The following is a 20,583-nucleotide window of genomic DNA, read 5'->3' as shown; positions in this document are numbered from 1 at the left end:
GGGAGGGATTGCATTGGGGAGTTATACATGATATAAATGATTAATTGATGGGTGCTGACGAGTTGATGGGTGCAGCACACCAACATGGCACAAGTATACATATGTAACAAACCTGCACGTTATGCACATGTACCCTAGAACTTAAAGTGTAATAAAAAAAATAAAAAAAATAAAAAAAAAAGAAAGCTTGTGTGCTTGAGTTCCCTGAAGTGTAACGTCATCTCACAGCGCACGTAACTAAAGGGAACCTACATGTGACAAGGTGCAGCCGAGGTTCAAGCAGAGTACCCTGGCCGCATCGCAACTGATTATAAAGCGTAGGGGGGTGGAAATAATGGAAGACATCAGAAAGCCGGGCGGTAAAAAAGCCCAAACTAAGCAAGCTGAGACGCGCACGCGCGTTGCTCACCGCTCGTCTCCCGAGGCCGGGCCACAGCGCCTGCGCACAGAATCCGGTGCGGGTCGGGGGAGAGAGGAGCAACCAGGCCTAGCGCTCCCACTGCCTCAGCCTCCCTACCCCCGCAAGCTCCGCCTCCTCCAGCTGCTCGCCTTCCCAAACAACCGGGTTCGCCGCCGGCGCTTTCTGCCCATTGGCCCTTAACCTTTTCCGTTTCCGCCCAGCCCTCAAAATCCACCAATCAGCTTGCACTTTTGGGTGAGGTTCCACCTCCAAAGCTGTCGCTCCGGCTCCTCTGCCTCCTCCGGCTGCTGCCTCCGCTGCTCCCTCCTCCTACCCCACCTCCTCTATCAGGGGAGCGTCTGCGGGGGCTTGAGGGGCGGCGGCGGCGGCTGCGATATGGAGCTAGGGGCCGGAGGCCGAAGTACTGCTCGTGGGCAGAGGGCCGGGCCCCCGAACACTCCGCCGCCCCGGGAGCAGGAGCGGAAACTGGAACAGGAGAAGCTCTCCGGTGTGGTGAAAAGCGTCCACCGGCGGCTCCGCAAGAAGTACCGAGAAGGTAAACAGCGCGCTGAGCGAGGGGGGAAGGGGAGGCCTCATCAACCCCAACCCCTTGTCACCTCTTCCCTCCTCCAAAGAGGCCACCATTAAAACCTAAGGGATCTGCACGTCCCCCAAGCCGCTGCTGCTCTCCCGGGCCTGGTCTGAGCCCCCTAGTCCGCATCAGACGCGCTCCTCCCCGCCCCCTTTTCTTCGAGGGCCCTTCGGGAGAGTTCTAGGCCTGTAAAGGAATTGAGTCCCCACCCCCTCCAAGCCCCTGTCCCCAGCCGGGGTGCTGAGGTTGTTGTCACGATACACACAAACACATACACGCTCACGGAGGACGTGGGGGTCGCTTTTCCAAGAGACGCCGAGGTAAAACAAGACAGGTAAAAATCCCTTTGTAAAAGATGGAAAGAAACCTGAGTTGTCCCTCCTTTACGCTTGACCTGCCAGCTGTCCATTTGCTTCCTCATCAGACCCCCTTCCTAGTACTTCATTCCTACAACCATGCAGAGCCTTCCTCGCGTTGGTTTCCAGGGCTGCGAAGTCAGCAGGCCTTTGAGCTGACTGGACTTAACATTGTTAAAAGGGGGACGGGCTACACCCGTGGCCCCCCCTCCCGTTTCTTAAATACTTGGTCTTACTGTTTATTTAGACGGGTGAGGAAGAGATCTGGACAGGTTCTGAAAATACCGTTTAGATTGGAAGCCCCCTGAAGACACGTGCCGATGAAGCCCACCTTCGGCTTCCATGGATGGGGTTCCGGTGAGAACCTCCTCTATGGAAGCTCATAGAGGAAGAAGCCTTAGTGGCTTTTGCCTGTACCTGAAGAGTGTTTATAGTTGGAGTCTACAGTTATCCTTGATATCTTTAAATATAGGCTTTTGTACACAGCTATTTTATAAGATTTTGACAGTGAAAATTCTGTGTTTTCATAGGCTCAGGACAGAGACTTCTCCTAAGTACCGAAATGAAGAAAGCTTTCCACTGGTTCTCATTTTAGCTTAATTGCAAACTGAAAAGTCAGCAGTCTTCTGGTGTTAGTCTTATACTTAGTTAATAATTTAGGATTAGAAGGAAAATTATGGCAGTGAAGGAACACAGACGGGTGAGATCATGTTACTGTTGATTTTTACACACGTTTCAGCTACTCTAGAAAGTTAAAACTAAGTATCCTTTGTTCTTTTGAATGTAGTTGATATGTTTCGTTTTTCAAACTTTAAAGGTTTCTTTCCTTAGTAAATCAAGCTTAGCTTTTAATAGAGGCTGCTTAAATAATCATCCCCAAATGCGGCTTGTAGTTATTGTTTAACAGATAGCAATAGAAAGAGTCTTATCAGACCTACTTAAGAGGTTGAAATATGTTTTTTGAAAGAATGCTACCCAAACCCACAATTTAGTCAATAAAATGAGTAGTTACCATAGCAACAACTGCATCATTCTTGATATTCAAAGAATGCTCTTACATAATGGCATTCACTGTAGATTTTATGTTATTTGGAGAAATTAGGAAATAAATGGACACACTTTCCTGCAATTTGTCCTGCTATTTTGTACAAATTTAAGTGCATCTTTTTAAAGAGAGAAATGACTAGCATAGAATTCCATTTCTATTTTTACCTTTTAATAATTTCATTATTCATTATTCATTTATTCATAAATGAATAAGTTCCACTCAAATTAACACACTAATGTGTCATCTCTTAAAGTGCTGTTTATATGTGCTTAGTTCCCACATGTTTAAACATGTTTTAAGCCTGAATATTAACCACAGGAACCCTTGTTTATAATGAGAATTGGAAGTTACCAGATCTAGAATAGATACATGGAGTTCGTAAGTGAATGATCTAGTATGCTTCTGGGGAGTTAAAGTCCTGGCAGTTTAAACATTTGAATGAGACTATTCTTTAGGCGTTTTAATACCCTGAATTTCACTAGTGATCTAGACTTCTCTAGGCTTTGCTCGAATGATATACAAAGCCCCATCAGTGAATTAGCAGAATAAGTGATCCTAATGAGCATGTTCCTTCTGCCTTTATTTCTGACATACAGGCTAAATATTAGTGGTAAAAAAAAGCCATCTGTGAAAAACACTGCGCACATAATAATACTAAGGAAATAATTTTTAGTGTTTTACTTTGAGGACTTAGTATTGTGCTAATGGTCCCCAATCTGTAAACATATTTTACAAGTTCATTTGCAAGTCAGCGGTTATCGTAATGTGAAGCGTGCTTAAGTGCTAGATCAGTCTCAGAGGCCTGTTGAATCAGTAACATACCTGAACTATAGCACCAATAACTATGGAAACTGTACTCCTTTTATCACAATTTCTCTACCAGCAAATGCAGTGAAAATTCCAGCTTAGGATCTTGGAGTTTTAGACTAGAAGGAACCTCTTAGCATTTAGCAATGATTCCCAAACATGGCAGATCAGCAGATTCAACTGGGTGCCTCTTAAAAAATTCCTGTATTCTACCTCAGATCTGTAGTTTAAGATCTCTATTATTAGGAACTAGAAATTGTCAGCCAGATTTTAGAGTGGTGATCTAATAGTTTCTTCATTTTACAGATAAGTGAGCTGAGTCCTAAAAAGATTAAAATAACTTTCTTGATGCTTTGGTAGTTCATTGTTAATACTATACATATTTTCTGGGAATAATATAAGTTTCCCACCCCCAACTCCAAACCTAGTGTTAGTGACTCCAAATGTTAGAATAGGAGGGAAAATGGGAAGCAGGAAGTGGTCCTAGAATTTGCATTAGGGGAAAAGATATAAATTGATGGGAATGGATGATCCATAGGCTAGGTATGATTAGCTGAGTTGGGGCTATATGAGAGGAGGGTTTTCTGGGGAGAGATGGCAGGGAAGGAAGTAAGTTAAGAGTGGAATAAGGAGGCAAAACAGTCATTGAATATTAAGGACAGGAGCGAGAACTAGATAACGACTGGGAGGTTGGAGAACAGAGCCTTCTTTTCCCTTATCGCTATTAGTGGAATTGAAAATAAAACAGGAAAAAGAATGAAAATAACTTTTGTTGTTCTTTTTTGCTGTGATAAGAAAAGATTTTTTTCCACTGTTCTCCGTCCGTTTGCCCAACTGATGCTAGTTGATGATGATGAACAGGCTTGGGTTGGGGAAGGATGGACAGGGTTGTAAAGAGTAGCAGGTAGGCTTAATGCACTCTTTTCGTTTACCACTTTTTCACTCCCCACTTTACGGCCTGCCCTCTGTCACCACTTAAGAAACTCTGTGCCAGTTTGTCTAAAGGTAAAGTGAGAACTAGAGATAAAGGTGTGTTCCAGGCAGCACTCGTATCTGAAGCAGTTACTAAAATGAAATGATAGGCAGATGCCTAGCAGTGGTGATGCGAAGGAGTATTTCTGGTGTCTGCCATTGATGGTTAAGAGTTAGTCTTTTAAAGTGAGGTTATATAAATGGAAATATGCTTGCACATATAGGTGTTTTCTGTCTTTGCCATACATAATTTTTAAAATTTGACCTCCATGTAAACCAAAAATATTTTAAATGTAAAAGAGTTATAGACAGCCTTTTAATAAAAAACTAGTTTTGCTTTTCAAACAGGGACTTCATTATTTGATCAGATGAGCCTGACAAATATGTATCAAATCAAGAACTGAAGTAGAGCCACGTGTGTTTTTGGTTGTCTTTGTAGGATTTTTTCCATAATGGTATTCACATGAACCCGTTCCTGTAATGATTGCTTTTATGCCTGGCATTTCTCTTTCTAAACTTAAAGCATTCATGTAAAAATTCCAAGAAAATGTAAAAGTCTGCAGTTGTCAGGAGTAAAAGTACACTTTTAATTCCATTTCATTTTAATTTTTTTAACCTATCTTATTAATATCTTTGGGACATTTTATCAAATTACTCATTTCCTTAATTTACTTGTTCTGCATACCAAACAGATTTAAAACAGTTTATCACATAAACACCTGCAGCTTATAAATCACAAAAAAAATAAAAGTATGTACTAAACAGTTAAAACAGGTATTCTTAAGGTCATGGAATTAGGGGGTGATCTTAACAGGTGAATTAGAATAGCAATGTAGGATAAACTGAAAAATATATTTGTGATTGACTATTCTGCAGCAAACACTTAAAATGAGAATTGTGGGGGAAGGGGAAAACCTTTGTATTAGAATAATTTTAAACCAAAAGTCTAAAATAAGAGAATGAATGTAATGTTGGTGTTTTCCAGAAACAAAATTTTAAATTTGTTTTAAAATTAGAATGAGACTCCTTTTAATTGAACTTTTCTTATTTCTTTTTTTCCTCAGTGGACTTTAAACATAGCTGCTTTAAAATTTTGACCAACTCCAAGACCTTAAGAAACTTTGAACAGATTCTTTTCTCAAGTGAGGTTTTGCTGTTTTCTTTTTATGTTGTTCTTATACTTATTCTGATACAGAATCAGAAAGCTTTTTGTGATAGAATATTTGCCTGATCAGTGAAATAAATAAGGTGAAGATTGTCCGCAGAAGGTCCTGTTGAGTTTGCACTAGGAGGGTTTGAACTGCCATTCCCAGTAGAAGAAAAAATAATGAAGAGTTCAGTAATCAGTAATACTAAAAGATAAAGGGACCATTTATATAGTCAGTTCAGTGAACTACATGTAGGTATACAATGTACATTAGTATTTAGCTGTTTGATTTTGTTATTATTAGTGTTCTTTGTAACAGGTTATCGTTTTAGGGGCTTTTTGCAGTTGAAAAGATACACTAGAAATCAAAAGCATTGGTGCAGATTCCTTGTTTAATGGAAAATAAACCCACAAACATAGCGGTTCTTAGCCTTGGTTCCATATCAGTGTCATCTTTGGAACTTTGTGGAACACAGACATCTGTATATTTAAAAGCTCCCAGAGTACACAGTGGACAAAGAGGTTGAGAAACACAGCTATTGTAGTAGGAGGAATCTGGGAGAAAGGAGGCTTTTATACTAACCTGATCTAAAGTTAACAATAGCTTAAATAACAGTAGTGATGATGAAAATAGAAGAAGACAGACTTTGAAGATCAGAATAGGCAGTTTTAGTGAAAATAAAGAAGGGTCAAAGATGATGCCAATATTTCTTTCCTGGGAAAATGTAGATAGCTATTAGCATACGCTTTGGAAATGGTAGGGGTTGGGGGCAAGAGGAACAGGGTCGTCAGGCAGATTGGCTTGTTATAGGGGTAATGGTAATGATTTAGTTTGCAATGTATCCTTTGGAAGTTTAGGATTTGGAAGCCCTCTGTGGAGGTTGAAGCTTTGAGGCAAGTAAACTGCACAGTGGGGTTATAATATAGAACTGAGGACAGATCCTTGGAAGACACCAGTAGTTAAGAGTTTGGAAGAAGAAAGTGGAACCATCACAGAACACAGGGAATACTCCAGGGATCGGGTGTCTGCTGTGCTGGGTACCAACACAGTAGTAGAACTATATCTGCCGCCATTTATGCATCATTTACAGTAGAGTGAAGGTGATCATAGTGACAGCCTAAAGTCCTCAAGAAAAGGTAAAATAATGTTTACTATAATATTGCTTAAGAAAATATTGATTTGCTTTGATTTTCGAAGAATCCCAGTCTTTCAGAATCAAATTAGTATTTTCAGTTGGTTTTGGTGCATTTGTTTTCTTTAATAAGTATGTATCATGTTTGCAGCTTTAGAGCATCTAAGGCAATGGTTCTTAAAATGTTAGTGGACTCCAGAATCTTCCAGTGAACTTTTTAAAATGCTGATTCTTAGGTCCCCAGAAAGCAATTTGGTGGATCTGAAATTTGGGGCCCAGGAATCTGCATATTTAATGTCCCTCATGTGATTCTAATTCAGGTGATCATTAGAACACTTTCTGAGAAAACATTGAACTAAGATTTTTCTGTTGCAAAGAAAAGCAGGGTACTTTACTAAAGGATGTGCTTGTCCTGGGAGTTCAAATTGTTTTTCACATTCATTCCTTACTCATGTGTGCTTATGAAATACTTATTTCTGTCATAAAAATACAGTATACAGAGTAAAACATCAGTTGAGATAACTGAATGAGTTAATGATTTTTCAATAAGAGGGTAGTCTCGCTACACCTCTGTGTAAAGAGCTACTTGTTTTTAAGGCGCACATCAAGAAGTTATCTTTAAATTTCTGCATTGATAGTTTTGACACATTTTTATATTAGTTTTCCGTCTTTCGGTAGCCATTTCTATACTGTCTAAATAAGTCAGGCACATTTGTCATATATTTCCTGTTGTAATCATCTCTTCTTGCAGTATTCTTGTAAATTTACTAGAGCAATCTCATACATTGTCCACATTTGACAATTAAGTTGAGACTTTCCTGTTTTATCATACAGTACTTTTGGAGCTCCTGTTTTTACTAGTCCTGGCTAATTAGCAAAAGCAACAGGATCCCTACCCTCTTCAAGTAATGAAAATAATAGTAGAGGCGTTAACTATAGCTACTCTGTCTTTATGTCTTCAGGGTAGCATTAAGGATTGGATGACTCCTGGGCATTATCCTTGCCCCTCTTCCTTCTACACCAATTCAAGTAAAATTTTCTCAAATGTTCATCTTTAAATCAGAAGTAATGATGTACTGGAAGTTTAGCAGCATAATGTTTTCAACTTTAAATGTAGAGGATTGTGGCTTAGAGTCAGATCTTCAGGCCTCTTTTGAAATGACCTCTTCGTGGTTGGTCTTTTAGGCCTGTTTATTATAGTGTAAACTCTTGAAACAAAGATCTGGGTTTTTATTAATCATCACAATCCCATCCCCACAAACACAGTTGTGTACAGCACCTAGCACAGAATCCTACATAAGGTCCCTACATAAGTACCCCTCTTACCTTGTGCTTCCATAGCATGATTGTGCCTACCTTTATGGTGTTAATAACTTACCAATTCATTTGTCTATCTGCTAAACTTAGTTCCTTGAGTAAAACTCGGCCTTTTTTCTCTGTAGCCATAGTACACAGCACCAGGCCTTGTAGATTTAAGGCACACACACAAAAGAAGCTAATATAAATATTTCCAGACAGTTGAGTTTTATCTTTTTATATTCATAAGTTTAAAAATTTTGCTTGTGGATACCCATCTTTTCTAATTTATGCTCATGTCTTCTTAAATTGAGTATATTAGATTAATTTTACCCTTTTTTAAATAGTCCAAGTTATTCTGAATAGCATTCTGTTTTTCTATAAATATCCCTACAGTCATTATGGTATCATTATTTGTTCTCATAAGGATGTTGTAGTGGGTATAATGTATGTCTCTCTGTATGTTGGTAATAAAAATGGGAATAGTGAGCTGGGCACGGTGGCTCATGCCTGTAATCCCAGACTTTGGGAGACTGAGGTGGGTGAATCACGAGATCAAGAGAGAATGAGACCATCCTGGCTAACATGGTGAAACCCCGTCTCAACTAAAAATACAAAAAATTAGCTAGGTGTGATGGCACGTGCCCGTAGTCCCAGCTACTTGGGAGGCAGAGGTAGGAGAATCTCCTGAACCTGGAAGGCGGAGGATGCAGTGAGCCGAGATCATACCACTGCACTCCAGGGGTGACAGAACGAGACTCCATTCTGAAAAAAGAAAAAAAAAAGTAATAGTTTTTTGTATTTATTTATATTTACAGATAAAAATTTTGCAACCCCAGTATATCAAGTCTCTTAAATTTGAAGTGAAATTTATACTGATTGTAAGATCTAACATCTGACAACCACTAAACTATACTGATTTATTGTGCTTTAAGTGTAGATACACTAATACCCATTGCTGTGGTTATTTTAGAATAGATGGTTAATCTTCATACATTTAGAGCAACATTTGAGTATTTCCATTTATATAGAAATTAGGATAAGACTTTTTAATTGAACATATGAAAATCAAGTTCCAAAAGGCTGTTCATAAATCCTTTTGTTTGAAAGTTGAACTAAGCAAGTGCTCTGTGTGGTCATAGACCCATCTGTGAAGTTCACTTTCACAAGGGAATAACATGTTGGTGACATGGGTTATGTTTTTTCTTGATTTCTTTCCATCTCCCTTATAGGATGTGTTCAGAGACTTGCATTTTGGAGTATTTTTATCATTGATATGTTTATAGTAAAAGGCTATTCCAAGAACAGAAGATATACCATGAGTCAGTGTTTGTAGATATTAAGTTTAATCCATACATTGTTTTGTTTTTGTTTTTTTAATTAAATTGGACTCTTAAGGTTGTCCCAACCCCCTTGCTCTCTATATGATTTTGCCAGGCTTTTAAACTCACAACCTTGCTATACACCGTTGGTTTTAAGCCATAGCTACCCGTTGGATTCATCTGGGGAATGTTAAAATAAATGACCAGTTGCCACTCCAGACCAGTTAAATGAAACTTCTGGGTGATTCCAATGTGCAACCAGAATTGGCAGCCAGAGTTGAGAACCACTGCCAGAAATCTAACAAATAATGCAGTTGCACAGACTAAATAACTGCATTTGACTGACAAAAGACCATTTGTTTGTGGTTAGTAGAGTCTGTGTACTTTCCTCTATTGCAAAGTTTTGCTCATATCCATAAAAGTTCATGAATTAAAAAGTTATGAAGAGAAGCAGAGTTTGTGGTTAGGAGCATGACTTTAGCTTTTGACTACCAGGTTTGTTGTGTAACCTTGGAAAAGTTACTTAATTGCTGTACTTCAGTTTCCTCATCTATAAAGTAAAATATATGTCTCAATGGATTGGTATTATAATTAAATGAGTTAATATTTGAAAAGCACTTAAAACAGCATTTGGCACATAGGAAACACACTAAGCTTGTAAAATGCAGAAATTTAAAAATAACAGCTCTTTTGTCTGTAGCTATACTGCTTCAATGCATTTAAGCACTATGACATTAAAGATTGAATGACTCCTGTAATTTTTACCTAGACTGTTCTGTAGTTTTCTCAGTATTAAAATGACTGTCTTTTTCTTTTTTTTTGTCCCTTTTGCTGTTTGTGTTTCTAAGTTTTATATGAAAAGTCCCACATTTTAGCATGTCAGATTATTGGTGGTATTTTCTTCCCACATTAGAGAAGTGACTATTCATAACATGTTGGCTATAAGATGCAGGTTTTCAAACTTTGTGTTTTCTGGTTACTTTTTGGTTCTTAATTGCCAAACACCTTGGATGTTTTTTATCCCACTTTTAGATGTGTCACTGTATCAGGTGCTCAAGTGCTGAGAAGACTGGTCCGTGTATGGCTTAACTATGTGAGACAATCTAAATTCCGACATTTTGTTTTAATGCCTTGAAATGGTAGCTGAACTTGTTTGCACTTAGTCATGATTTTCTTTGCTTACCTTGTGTTAGAGAAAATGACCGTTAAAGGTACTTTGAACTTGAATTTGGTAGTCTGGTCATCTACAGATAAGGCATCTTAGGTCCCGTATTTGGCAATATGCCTAAGTCAGAATCAAATAAATTGTTCTGAATTTCTAAAAGTTTAAGACTTTTGATACTCTTTTTTTTGCTTTTATAGAGAATTTGATGGCCCTCAAATTTAATGAAATAAAATTTTAATTTTGTAACATATACCATGCTTGTAGCACATCATTTTAAAAAATTTTATTGAGGTGTGATTCATGTACAGTAAAGTATGTCTGTTTAAAGTATATAATTCCATAAGTTTTGACAATGCATGCATCTCTGTAAAACCATTACCACAATAAGGTATAAAACATTTTCGTCACTGCCAAAATTTCCTCATACTTCTTTGCAATCAGTCTCTCTCTATACTCTCAGTCCCACATGTCTTTTCACTATAGATTCACCTCCGTTTATTTTCATTTCTTAGCTATTGTGAGTAATGCTGCAATGAGTATAGGATTGCAGATATCTCTTTGACATACTGATTTCGTTTCCTTTGGATAAATACCCAGAAGTGGGACTGCTGAATCATATAGTAGTTTTAGGAACCTCTATACTGTTTTGGCTGTACTAATTTACATACCCAACGTAAATATACAGGATTCACTTTTCTTCACATCCTCTCCAACCCTTGTTATCTCTGATCTTTTTGACAATAGCCATCCTAACAGATGGGAGGTAGTATCTCATTCTGGTTTTAATTTGCATTTTCCTGATGATTAGTTATGTTGAGCACCCTTTTACATACCCATTGGCCATTTTTTGTGTTGTCTTTCGAAAAATATCTATTCAGGTCATTGCCCATTTTTTTGTCAGATTATTTGTTTTTTTGCTATTCAGTTGTATGAGTTTTTTTTATCTTTTGGATATTAACCCCTTATCAGGTATATGGTCTGTAAATATATTTGTATCTTAAAATGGCGTCACGCGTACACTTGCTAACTTTTTTATTTTCTGTGCTTTGTATGTTTTAAAAAGGAGAATTAGGATAGAGTTATTGAGAAAAAATAATATTTTATATACATCAAGTATATAAAATCAAGTGGTTCTGGCATGTAAAAATGCATGAACCTTAGCACCACCTATTCATTTTTTTCACATATAAGTAATTATGTATTTGGTAGTGTTACTGTTCATTTCTCCTTGAGCTAATACATTTTCAAAAGATCTGTGTACTGTTATTAAATAACTTAATGGATATGACTGGACTGTCAGCTACAGGTTTTTCTTTTGACAGTAACACAAAATGGAAAAGCCTTTTTTTATAAACTTAAAACAATGGTCTCTAGAAAAATGACGTTGAATTTATTGCTTTTCTGACCTTGGAACTCTTACTTTGAAAACAGTAACTATTTTGAAAAATTTAAATTGTGCTTTTGAGTCACTGCTACTTGCTGACAGCCATCAACTGTAGTTTGAATTTTATCTTAGAAACTAATTTGATTTGTTTATACTTTTGGCATTTATTTTTTGAGCATGAAGAAAATTTAAATATTTTGTCCTCCATTGACTGAGCACCCTAATTAACTTCTCTAATTTATACAAATTATAAATCAAAAGTAGTCTTTGCTTTTCCATTTATACTTTCTATTGGGAAAATCACACCTGGTTTTAATAGACAATATGTATAAATGAGTGACAAAGTACGATAAGGATGGCAAGTGGGAGAGGTGTAAGATGATAAAATGGGAGGCAGATAAACCCTCTTGAAGAAAATATGAATTCAGTTACATTTTGAAGGAAAAAAGTGCTGTAGCAGATGGCAGGAGAGAGGTTAATTCATAAAGAAAGAATAGTATCAACTCTAAATAAATAGTTTAGGGATTCCATTGGTTCACTTGAGTTTGAAACTGTTTTAGAGCTGCACTTCTGGATGTTATGTAGAGCAAAAATACTTTAAATTCATTTCCTTCTACTTGTTTTTTTACAAAGGCAGTTGCAGTGTAATAATATCTTAATCACAAAGTTATTAAAATGGAACCCTTTTAAATTAATGAATGTGCTATTCTTTCCTAGTTGCCGCTGTCTTTTATTAGTAGCTCTTAATTTACTTTTACTTGTGACATATGTTTTGAAGGTGAGTTTAGTCAATGCAGTAGTTATGGTATAATCTTGATATAAGATTCAGAATAATTTGGTTCATTGATTATATTGAACTTGATTTGGCGACTTTAAGTTAGCATCACTCATGTTTAAAATTATGAATTTGTTTTTTTATATGGGTGTTTAAAAAAATTTAAATGTTATGGGATAACAATAAATAGAAGTCATGTTAATGTGACCGTTTTCTAGAATTTTGTAAGACAATTTAAGCTGTAGAACGTGTATTTTTAAATTGTGCTTTCTAGAAATAATTTGTGAATTCCCTGTAGTTAGTCAAAGTAAAATGTATGTACTCCATTGCAGATTTTGTTCTCCACGCCTCCCTTTCCCCTTGTACCTATCTGTCTTTTTCTCTTTCTCTCACTTTTACTTTAAAACACATGTATTTTTTTCTAGAACGCTTATAAGAAATTGGTAAGAAAATGGGTTATTAATCACAACAATTTTGAGTCATTCACAGATGCCATTATATTAAAATAAATCACAAGGCTAATTATTAATTCATTGAGAGTTCTGATTGAACTTGAAGACCTAAATGTTTCTTATACTATGTTGACTAGACCTTTCATGCAAACTTCAAGAAGTTCTAGCTCCTGATTTACCTTTTAATAATGAAAAAATATTGTCCTTTTAAATAGTATATCTTTTAATTATTAGTTGACCTAATAACCAAGTGATAACAAATCCTTAAAATTGAGTTTTAATATTTACATATGTAGTTTGAGTTGGTAGAGGAGTTTTAAATATGTATACTGGGCACTGGTGGACCCTAATTTTTTTGGATTTTAGAACCTGAATCATAGATTACTTTGAAAACTTTGCTCAAAATTGAAATACCATTATTTTAAATACTATAAAACAAAAAATGGGCCATTATGAAAATACTTATCTCATTCTGTTTTAATAATTTCATTTATTTTTAAAATTACCTTAAGCTTTCAGAGGTATTTTGGGAAGTGGAATTTTCTCATAACTAAAGGCCAGCTATGTTTTTTGTTCAGTTTTGTAACCACCAGACTTTTAACAAAATGTGTACACAGTAGTCAGAGTTTGAAACATTTTTGTTTTATAAATAATATGAAATAAAAGTTTTGGGTCCAGGATGCCTTACATAGGATATAGGGAACATATCAGGTTCATATCTCTTTTATAGCATTTACCACATTTTCTTTACATGTCTTCTCCCCTTTTTTTTGATACCAATGCCTGCTCATTAACTTTAATTATTTTCTGTAGCATTTAATATAGAGTATTTTTTAAAGAAAATCTGTTCAAAGAAGGAAAAGTATATACAATTGCATCATCTACTGTCAGTTATATATTTAAGTATACTTCACTTTATGAATCACATCAGTTTTCAGTGTCAACACACTTTGTGAGAGTCTGCAGACTCTTCAGTGTTAATGAAAACATTAAATTGAAGTTGTCTGTGGTTCATCTGAGTTGCATTAGCCTACCAAGTTTGAATTCTTCCTTAGAACTTCAGCTAGGTAGGTAGACATAAAATTTCATAAAGTGGTATTTCAGAGAATTGTGTTGGGTATGAAAACTCGAGGTCTTCTAAAAGTTGTAGGGTAGTAGGTTTCTGTATATTTTCAGTTCTTTGCATCTTATAGCTAGTAGAATAATTATAGAGTAAATTGAGTTTCAAAGTATATGGTGACATGGCAGGGACTCTTAAGAATTTGTAACACTTTTGTTGCCTCACATTGTACACCCTTTGTCCTCACCCATGGTAGATAGACACTTTGAGCTCAGAGTCAACAGCCCTTACATAGACCCACTTTAAATGAGTGCTGCTTTTTGTGTTCTGCCTTTCTCCCACACTGCTGGAGCCCACTGAGATTGTCCCCTTATTCAGCGGCTAAGTGCAGACTAGCAGTGCAGATTGTTAATAATTCTCAGTTAATAGGGGATAAGAACTTAGAGATAAATGACGTGGCCTCCCATTCTTTAGGTGCACAATTCTGGACACATTCAGTATGCTTTTCAGTTTGCCAATAGCAGCAAACTCAGTAATGCATCCTTGTATTAGTTTTTTCTCCTTCCCATCTTTCTGTCTACTTCCTCACTCATATTTCCTAGGATTCTCACCCAAATAAACTACATGGACCCAGTTCTTTGTCTTAAGTTGTACTTTTTTTTTTTTTTTTTTTTGATACAGAGTTTAGCTCTTGTCGCCCAGGTTGGAGTGCAATGGTGTGATCTCGGCTTACTGCAACCTCTGCCTCCCAGGTTCAAGCAATTCTCCTGCCTCAGCCTCCCGAATAGTTGGGATTACAGGCATACACCACCACACCCGGCTAATTTTGTGTTTTTTAGTAGAGGCAGGGTTTTACCATGTTTGTCAGGCTGGTCTCAAACTCCTGACCTCAGGTAATCTTCCCACCTTGGCCTCCCAAAGTGCTGGGATTACAGGCGTGAGCCACCACACCCAGCCAAGTTTTACATTCTGTAGACTCCAAGAAGTCTTGCGGAAGGAAAAGAAAATGTGTTTGTGTTAGGCATAGCTTTTCCCAGGTATATGTTATCATAGAATTTTTGTTTGAATGACTCCTATTAACAGCACATGTAATACATTTATGTATTTATTTATAATGTGTATATTCTATAGGACAGTGAAACTTAAAAGTTCGAAAAAATGCCTTCTAGACTTAACGATCCAACATAATTATTGTATAATTAAAATTATACAATACCTTAATGAATGATTTAGTTTCAAATTTGGTGGATAAAGTCGGAAATAGTGTTATGAACCATCATGGGTTTATGAGTGTCATTAATTAATTAAAATATTGTTTCAGACACCTCGCTTTCTGAAGTTCTATTTAGAGACTTGATAAATAACTACATCTGAAAGATGTCGCTAAAACTGAGGAAAGCAGTAGTGTGTTTAGATTAATATTCCAATACAGCAGGCAGACCCTTAAACTGTTTCTTAAATAAACTTTGGTATGTGGTATTCTCACAGGAGCATTTGTGTATACCTTCTACTTGAACAGTGAATCTGCCTCAAACTTCACCCTTCTTTCTTTTTCCTTGGACTTGTGTTTTATTAATAGTTATTTTATCACATAAGGTCATTTTAAAATGAAACTGCTGGAAAAAAACATAGGAATTCAGGTCAAACTGCTAAAAAAAGAACATTGGCCATTATATTAAAATAAATCATAATTTATTACGATTTAACATGATCGAACTTGAATACCTAAACATTTCTAAAACTGAGGAATTTTTATTTGAGAATTTAGAAAACTTGTGCCTGCTTTTTTTAAGTTAATAGTTATTGCCAGTCTGATATGTAACAAATTGAGAGTCTAGTCGCTACCCAAATGTTAGTGATTAATGGAAATATTTGTATACGAGTACATAGCCCCCTCAAAAATAATTCTCTCAGGTTTAAAATCAGTATTCAGACCAAGACTCAGACTGATGTATAGCCATCTTAACAATGTGTGAGAGGGTTTGTTTGTATCCTTACTCTTCTTTCTTGATCAAATTAGAGGGCTAATAGTTTGGTTTTCAACTCAGTACTTATTAGACTAGACCCTAAAATACCCAGTAAATGGGATTAATTGAAAGTTTTTCAAATTTGAATAGTTAAGTATTTATTATTACATTTGAACTATTTTAATTCCTTTTCTGTTTAAAAAAAAAAAACTTTCAGTGTAAGAATTCAATAATCTTAAGTGGAGGAAGAATTTTAGTATAATTATCTCCCACATTTGGCTGTTCTATTTATAGTTTTAAGTTTAATCTGTCCCCAAATAATGGCCTACATTTCATTATGGGGCATGAGAACCTAACTTCTATGTCCAAGGACAGTGAATGAAACTACCCTGATAAATTTTGTTTACTCTTTTACCATTACACTTGCATTAACGTCCTTTATTTAGTGATAACATTTTCCTACCTTTATCAGTCATCACAGTGATGTTTCCAATTTCATATTGTGATGACTGATTTAATTTTATTTTAAAAAATGTAGTAGCTGAATGGATAATATAGTCAGGTTGTAGTTTTTATATAGGACATTTTTTAAGGCTTACAAGCTTTGGAGAGGCTTCCAAAGTAATTTCCTGCAAGGCAATTTTGACATTTTGACCTAGAATTACAAATTTTTAAACTACATTATGCCTAGAGCAAGTCCAAGTGTGTAAATAGAAATATTTATTTGATTGCTTAATTTACATTGTCATCTTACCTACCAACCCCTTTTTAATAAATGTAGAAATACAAGAAGATAACAGTCAATAGAAACACAAGAAAATAACAGTCAAGAAGCAGGTTTATGTGTTTATACTCAGCTCCTGCAAGGTCATATTGCCCAACAGTGACAGGAAAATTAATTCTTGAGTAACTCAGCTGTAATTGTTTCTTACCAGCATGTCTTTGGATTATTAACTGATAACTCATATATACAGTATCTGCTTATATTTTGTCAATTTTTCCAGCTTCACAAATCTGTTATCAATCATTCATTTATTTATTAAATAATAATAATTAAAATGATGCATCCCTTTACATAAAGGAACTTTTAAACATTTTATTTTATGTAAATATGTATTTTATTTAAGTATTATTTATACAATATTTAAACATGTAAACATTTATTTAAACATATTTTAATGTTTAAAATTTTATGAAGTTTTACTTTATAATTTTGCTTATATTTATCTTTAAATAATTTCGGATTGTGCTGAAAATTATTTCAAGAGTCTGACATGTTTCATGTAAACTTAATTCCTTTATCTGTTTGTTTTTAGTGGGAGATTTTGATAAGATCTGGCGAGAACACTGTGAGGATGAAGAAACTCTTTGTGAATATGCTGTTGCAATGAAAAATTTGGCAGATAATCATTGGGCAAAAACTTGTGAGGGTGAAGGTCGTATTGAATGGTGTTGCAGGTAAGTACTTTTATGAATTAACGTTTTTGGTTTCTAATGTATTGTTGTAACTTTTTTTTTTTTTTTTTTTTTGAGACGGAGTCTTACTCTGTCACCCAGGCTGGAGTGCGTGGCGTGATCTCGGCTCACTGCAACCTCCACCTACCGGGTTCAAGCAATTCTTCTGCCACAGCCTGCAGAGTAGCTGGGATTATAGGCGCCCACCACCGCGCCCTGCTAACTTTTGTATTTTTAGTAGAGATGGGGTTTCACCATCTTGGCCAGGCTGGTCTCAAACTCCTGACCTCGTGACCTGCCCGCCTGGGCCTCCCAAAGTGCTGACATTACAGACGTGAGCCACCACACCTGGCGGAAACTCTTAAATCCAAGTGATGCTGTGTATATTCATAGTACCAAAATAGAATACCAGAAACACTGTGAAAGAGATCCTGTCTTTTAAAACAACTTTTCTCCCTTTTGCTTCACTTTCCCTATGTCTATTTCATTCACCTTTTAAATAAAATGTTTTGGCATATTTGTTCTAACTTCTAAAAAATATGGCTTTAAATGCATTTAATACATACAATACGTTTAAATGTAATGATTTAATACTTGACTCCTTAATAAGTTATGGTGTAAAACTTTCTTTAGATAATTATATTTAGATTCAAGTAAAAGTTCTATAAAGTCTTAAAACATCTTAAAATGTTTATAATCTTGAATTTCTGATGTATGATTCAGGGTATTCCAGCATTTATATTGACTTTGGATAATGTTTATTTTCTCATAATATAGATTCTAATGTTAAAAATATCAGAAAATGAAATAATGCTGATACTAGTTCTCTCAATGTGGTAAAATTATAAGAAAGGATAAGTATATTGACTAAACTTAAACATGATTTCCCTGAAAAACTACTTATTGGGTACTATGCTTATTGGGTGGTGAAATAATCTATATACCAAACCCCTGTGACATGCAATTTACCTATATAACAAACCTGCAAATGTAACCCCCCTGGACCAAAAAAAAAACAAAACAAAACTAGAGACTAAATAAATAAACATGAATTCCCAAAATAAAGCATTGTCTTTCTCATGGACAGTAAGTTTATGATAACTTCTGGTTTACATTTTCTTTCAATTTTATTCAAAATTTTACATCTCATTTTAAAACTGTAATAATGCATTCATTCAACAAATAATTCAGAGAAAAATATGTATTTAACTTAGTTATTTTATTTAATAAATAATATTTAGTAATTGTCTACTTTGTACCAGTCATCATATTATAGACACTAGGAGTACAATAAAACTAACAAAATCCTTGCTCTCATAGAGCTTACATGCTAGTGGGGGTGAGTGGCCAGAAACAGTATGTTGGTTAAATTTATGCTAGTGCAGACAGTGGTGAGCGCCATGAGAAAAATAAAGCAAGGAAAACTAAAACAGTTTTAAGTAAGGTAGGGGAAGAGGGTTTCACTGTTGTGATGTGTGCCAGTGATATAAAGGAAATGAGAGAGTAAGCCAGCCCTACCAAGTCTAAAGATCTTGAAGTAGAGGCATGCTAGCATGTTTCAGAAATAGCCAGGAGAAAAGTGTGGCCAGAGCAAAATGACAGAGGAAGAGAGGTAGAAAATAAAGTAATGAGCAGCTAGATTTTGTAGGGTCTTGTGAACCATTTTAAAGACAATGACTTTTACTCTGACATGGGAAGTCATTGGCTGTTTTGACAAAATAAGTGATAGGATTTTATTAACCTTCTGCAAGGTGTCAAGAATTCTTAAGAATTAATTTCTGTGTTAAGAATAGACTATAAGAAGAGCAAGGGTGTCAGTAAGGGAACCCAGTTAGAAAACTACTTCAATAATCATGGCATGAAATTATAGTTAAACAGTTGGTGAACGAGATAGTGAGTTGACAGGACGGTGTACCAGGATTAATGCTCAAATAAGTATAATGACTCAGAGAGGAGCCAGGGAGGTGATGGGGCACACATTTTAGTGATTATGATGATATGTAAGAGAATTGAAAATATAAGGTGTAGTGAGAAAGTGGTACCATCAGTGGATTATGGAGTCAAAGAATAATGGAGTTAAGGAACTAAAGAAAGGTGCCAGAATAATAGGAAATGGGATGATTGGGGTTAAATGTTTTTATTTGAGTTTCTAGAGAGAAAATGGTTATAAATCTGACCGTTCTACAAAATATACATTTTCTCCCTCAAGAAACACAAAATGAGGCATACTACTGAACCAAATAGTTCCCCGTAACAGAAAGTGGCAGTGTAATCCAATCAGGAAATCAGTAGTGTTGCTGTTTAAGATTATCATTGTTGGATTTTAGCAGTAGTGCTTTTAAATTACTATTACATTACAGCAGGCAGGCCCTCAAACTATATCTCTTAAATGAACTTTGATATGTGGTATTCTCAAAGGAACATTTGCGTTTACCTTCTGCTTAAATAGTGAATCTGCCTCAAACTTCTGTCTTCTTCCTTTTTCCTTGGATTTGTGTTTTATCAGTAGTTATATTATCACATGAGGTCATTTTTTATGTAAACTGCTGAAAAAATCATTAGGAATTTAGGTCATACTGTTAAAAAAAGAACAGTGGCAAGATATGGTTAAATTTATTATTTTTTTTTACTATCAGAAGTAATACTAAGAGAAGTTATGTAATGTCTTTGAACATAAAACTAGGTTGGGGGAAAAGACTTTGAAACAATATTACATCTTGAAACTTGAGTTTTATGTAATTATGAGCTATATGCAGTTTTTTTCTCATTTTGGTAATTCTAAAAGCAATGTCAGTTTGAAAGCTAAAGTGGGCTTTAAAAAGGGTTGCACAAAAGTTTGTTTCTTGTTGTACTTAAAACTTATGGGAATATGTTATATGAGGTAAGCCTTACTGACATCCTGCTAAGGACAGAATAATAAAATTTTATACGTAATATGAAGCATTAAAAGCCAGGAAAAAAATGCAATATACAGGTATATCTTTACCTTCAGTAAAGGAATTTGCCCTTTTTAGCTCTTTTAAATACAGAGAAACATATACTATAAACACACTATTTCCTGAACTATTTGAAAGTAAATTGCAGATAACATTACATTTTATCTGTAAATCTATTAGCATACATCTCCTAAGAATTAGGAAATTTTTGTACATAACCACAACGCCATCGTCATATTAAGACAGTTAACAGTAATCTTCTAATTTTCTAAAATATTTACTTCATAAGATCAGATTTTCTCACTGTCTTCAAAAT

The 20,583-nt window shown here is 35.5% G+C and overlaps 1 protein-coding gene across 1 annotated transcript in view; it reads left to right on the top strand.

Annotated features, from left to right (window-relative positions):
- The first annotated feature begins 642 nt into the window (after positions 1 to 642).
- Positions 643 to 20,583, top strand: part of SAMTOR (S-adenosylmethionine sensor upstream of mTORC1) — a 118,648-nt gene continuing 98,707 nt past the window's right edge. Inside the window, exons 1-2 of the mRNA XM_017884164.1 lie at positions 643 to 956; positions 17,193 to 17,334. Coding sequence (XP_017739653.1) covers positions 797 to 956; positions 17,193 to 17,334 — 302 coding nt within the window. The 5' untranslated portion in view covers positions 643 to 796. The remainder of the gene's footprint in view (positions 957 to 17,192; positions 17,335 to 20,583) is intronic.

Source organism: Rhinopithecus bieti, unplaced genomic scaffold, assembly GCF_001698545.2.
Source record: "Rhinopithecus bieti isolate Rb0 unplaced genomic scaffold, ASM169854v2 scaffold_14871, whole genome shotgun sequence".
NCBI lineage: Eukaryota > Metazoa > Chordata > Mammalia > Primates > Cercopithecidae > Rhinopithecus > Rhinopithecus bieti.
The sequence above is the reverse complement of the archived record's forward strand: the minus strand, read 5'-3'. Positions and strand labels throughout refer to the sequence as shown.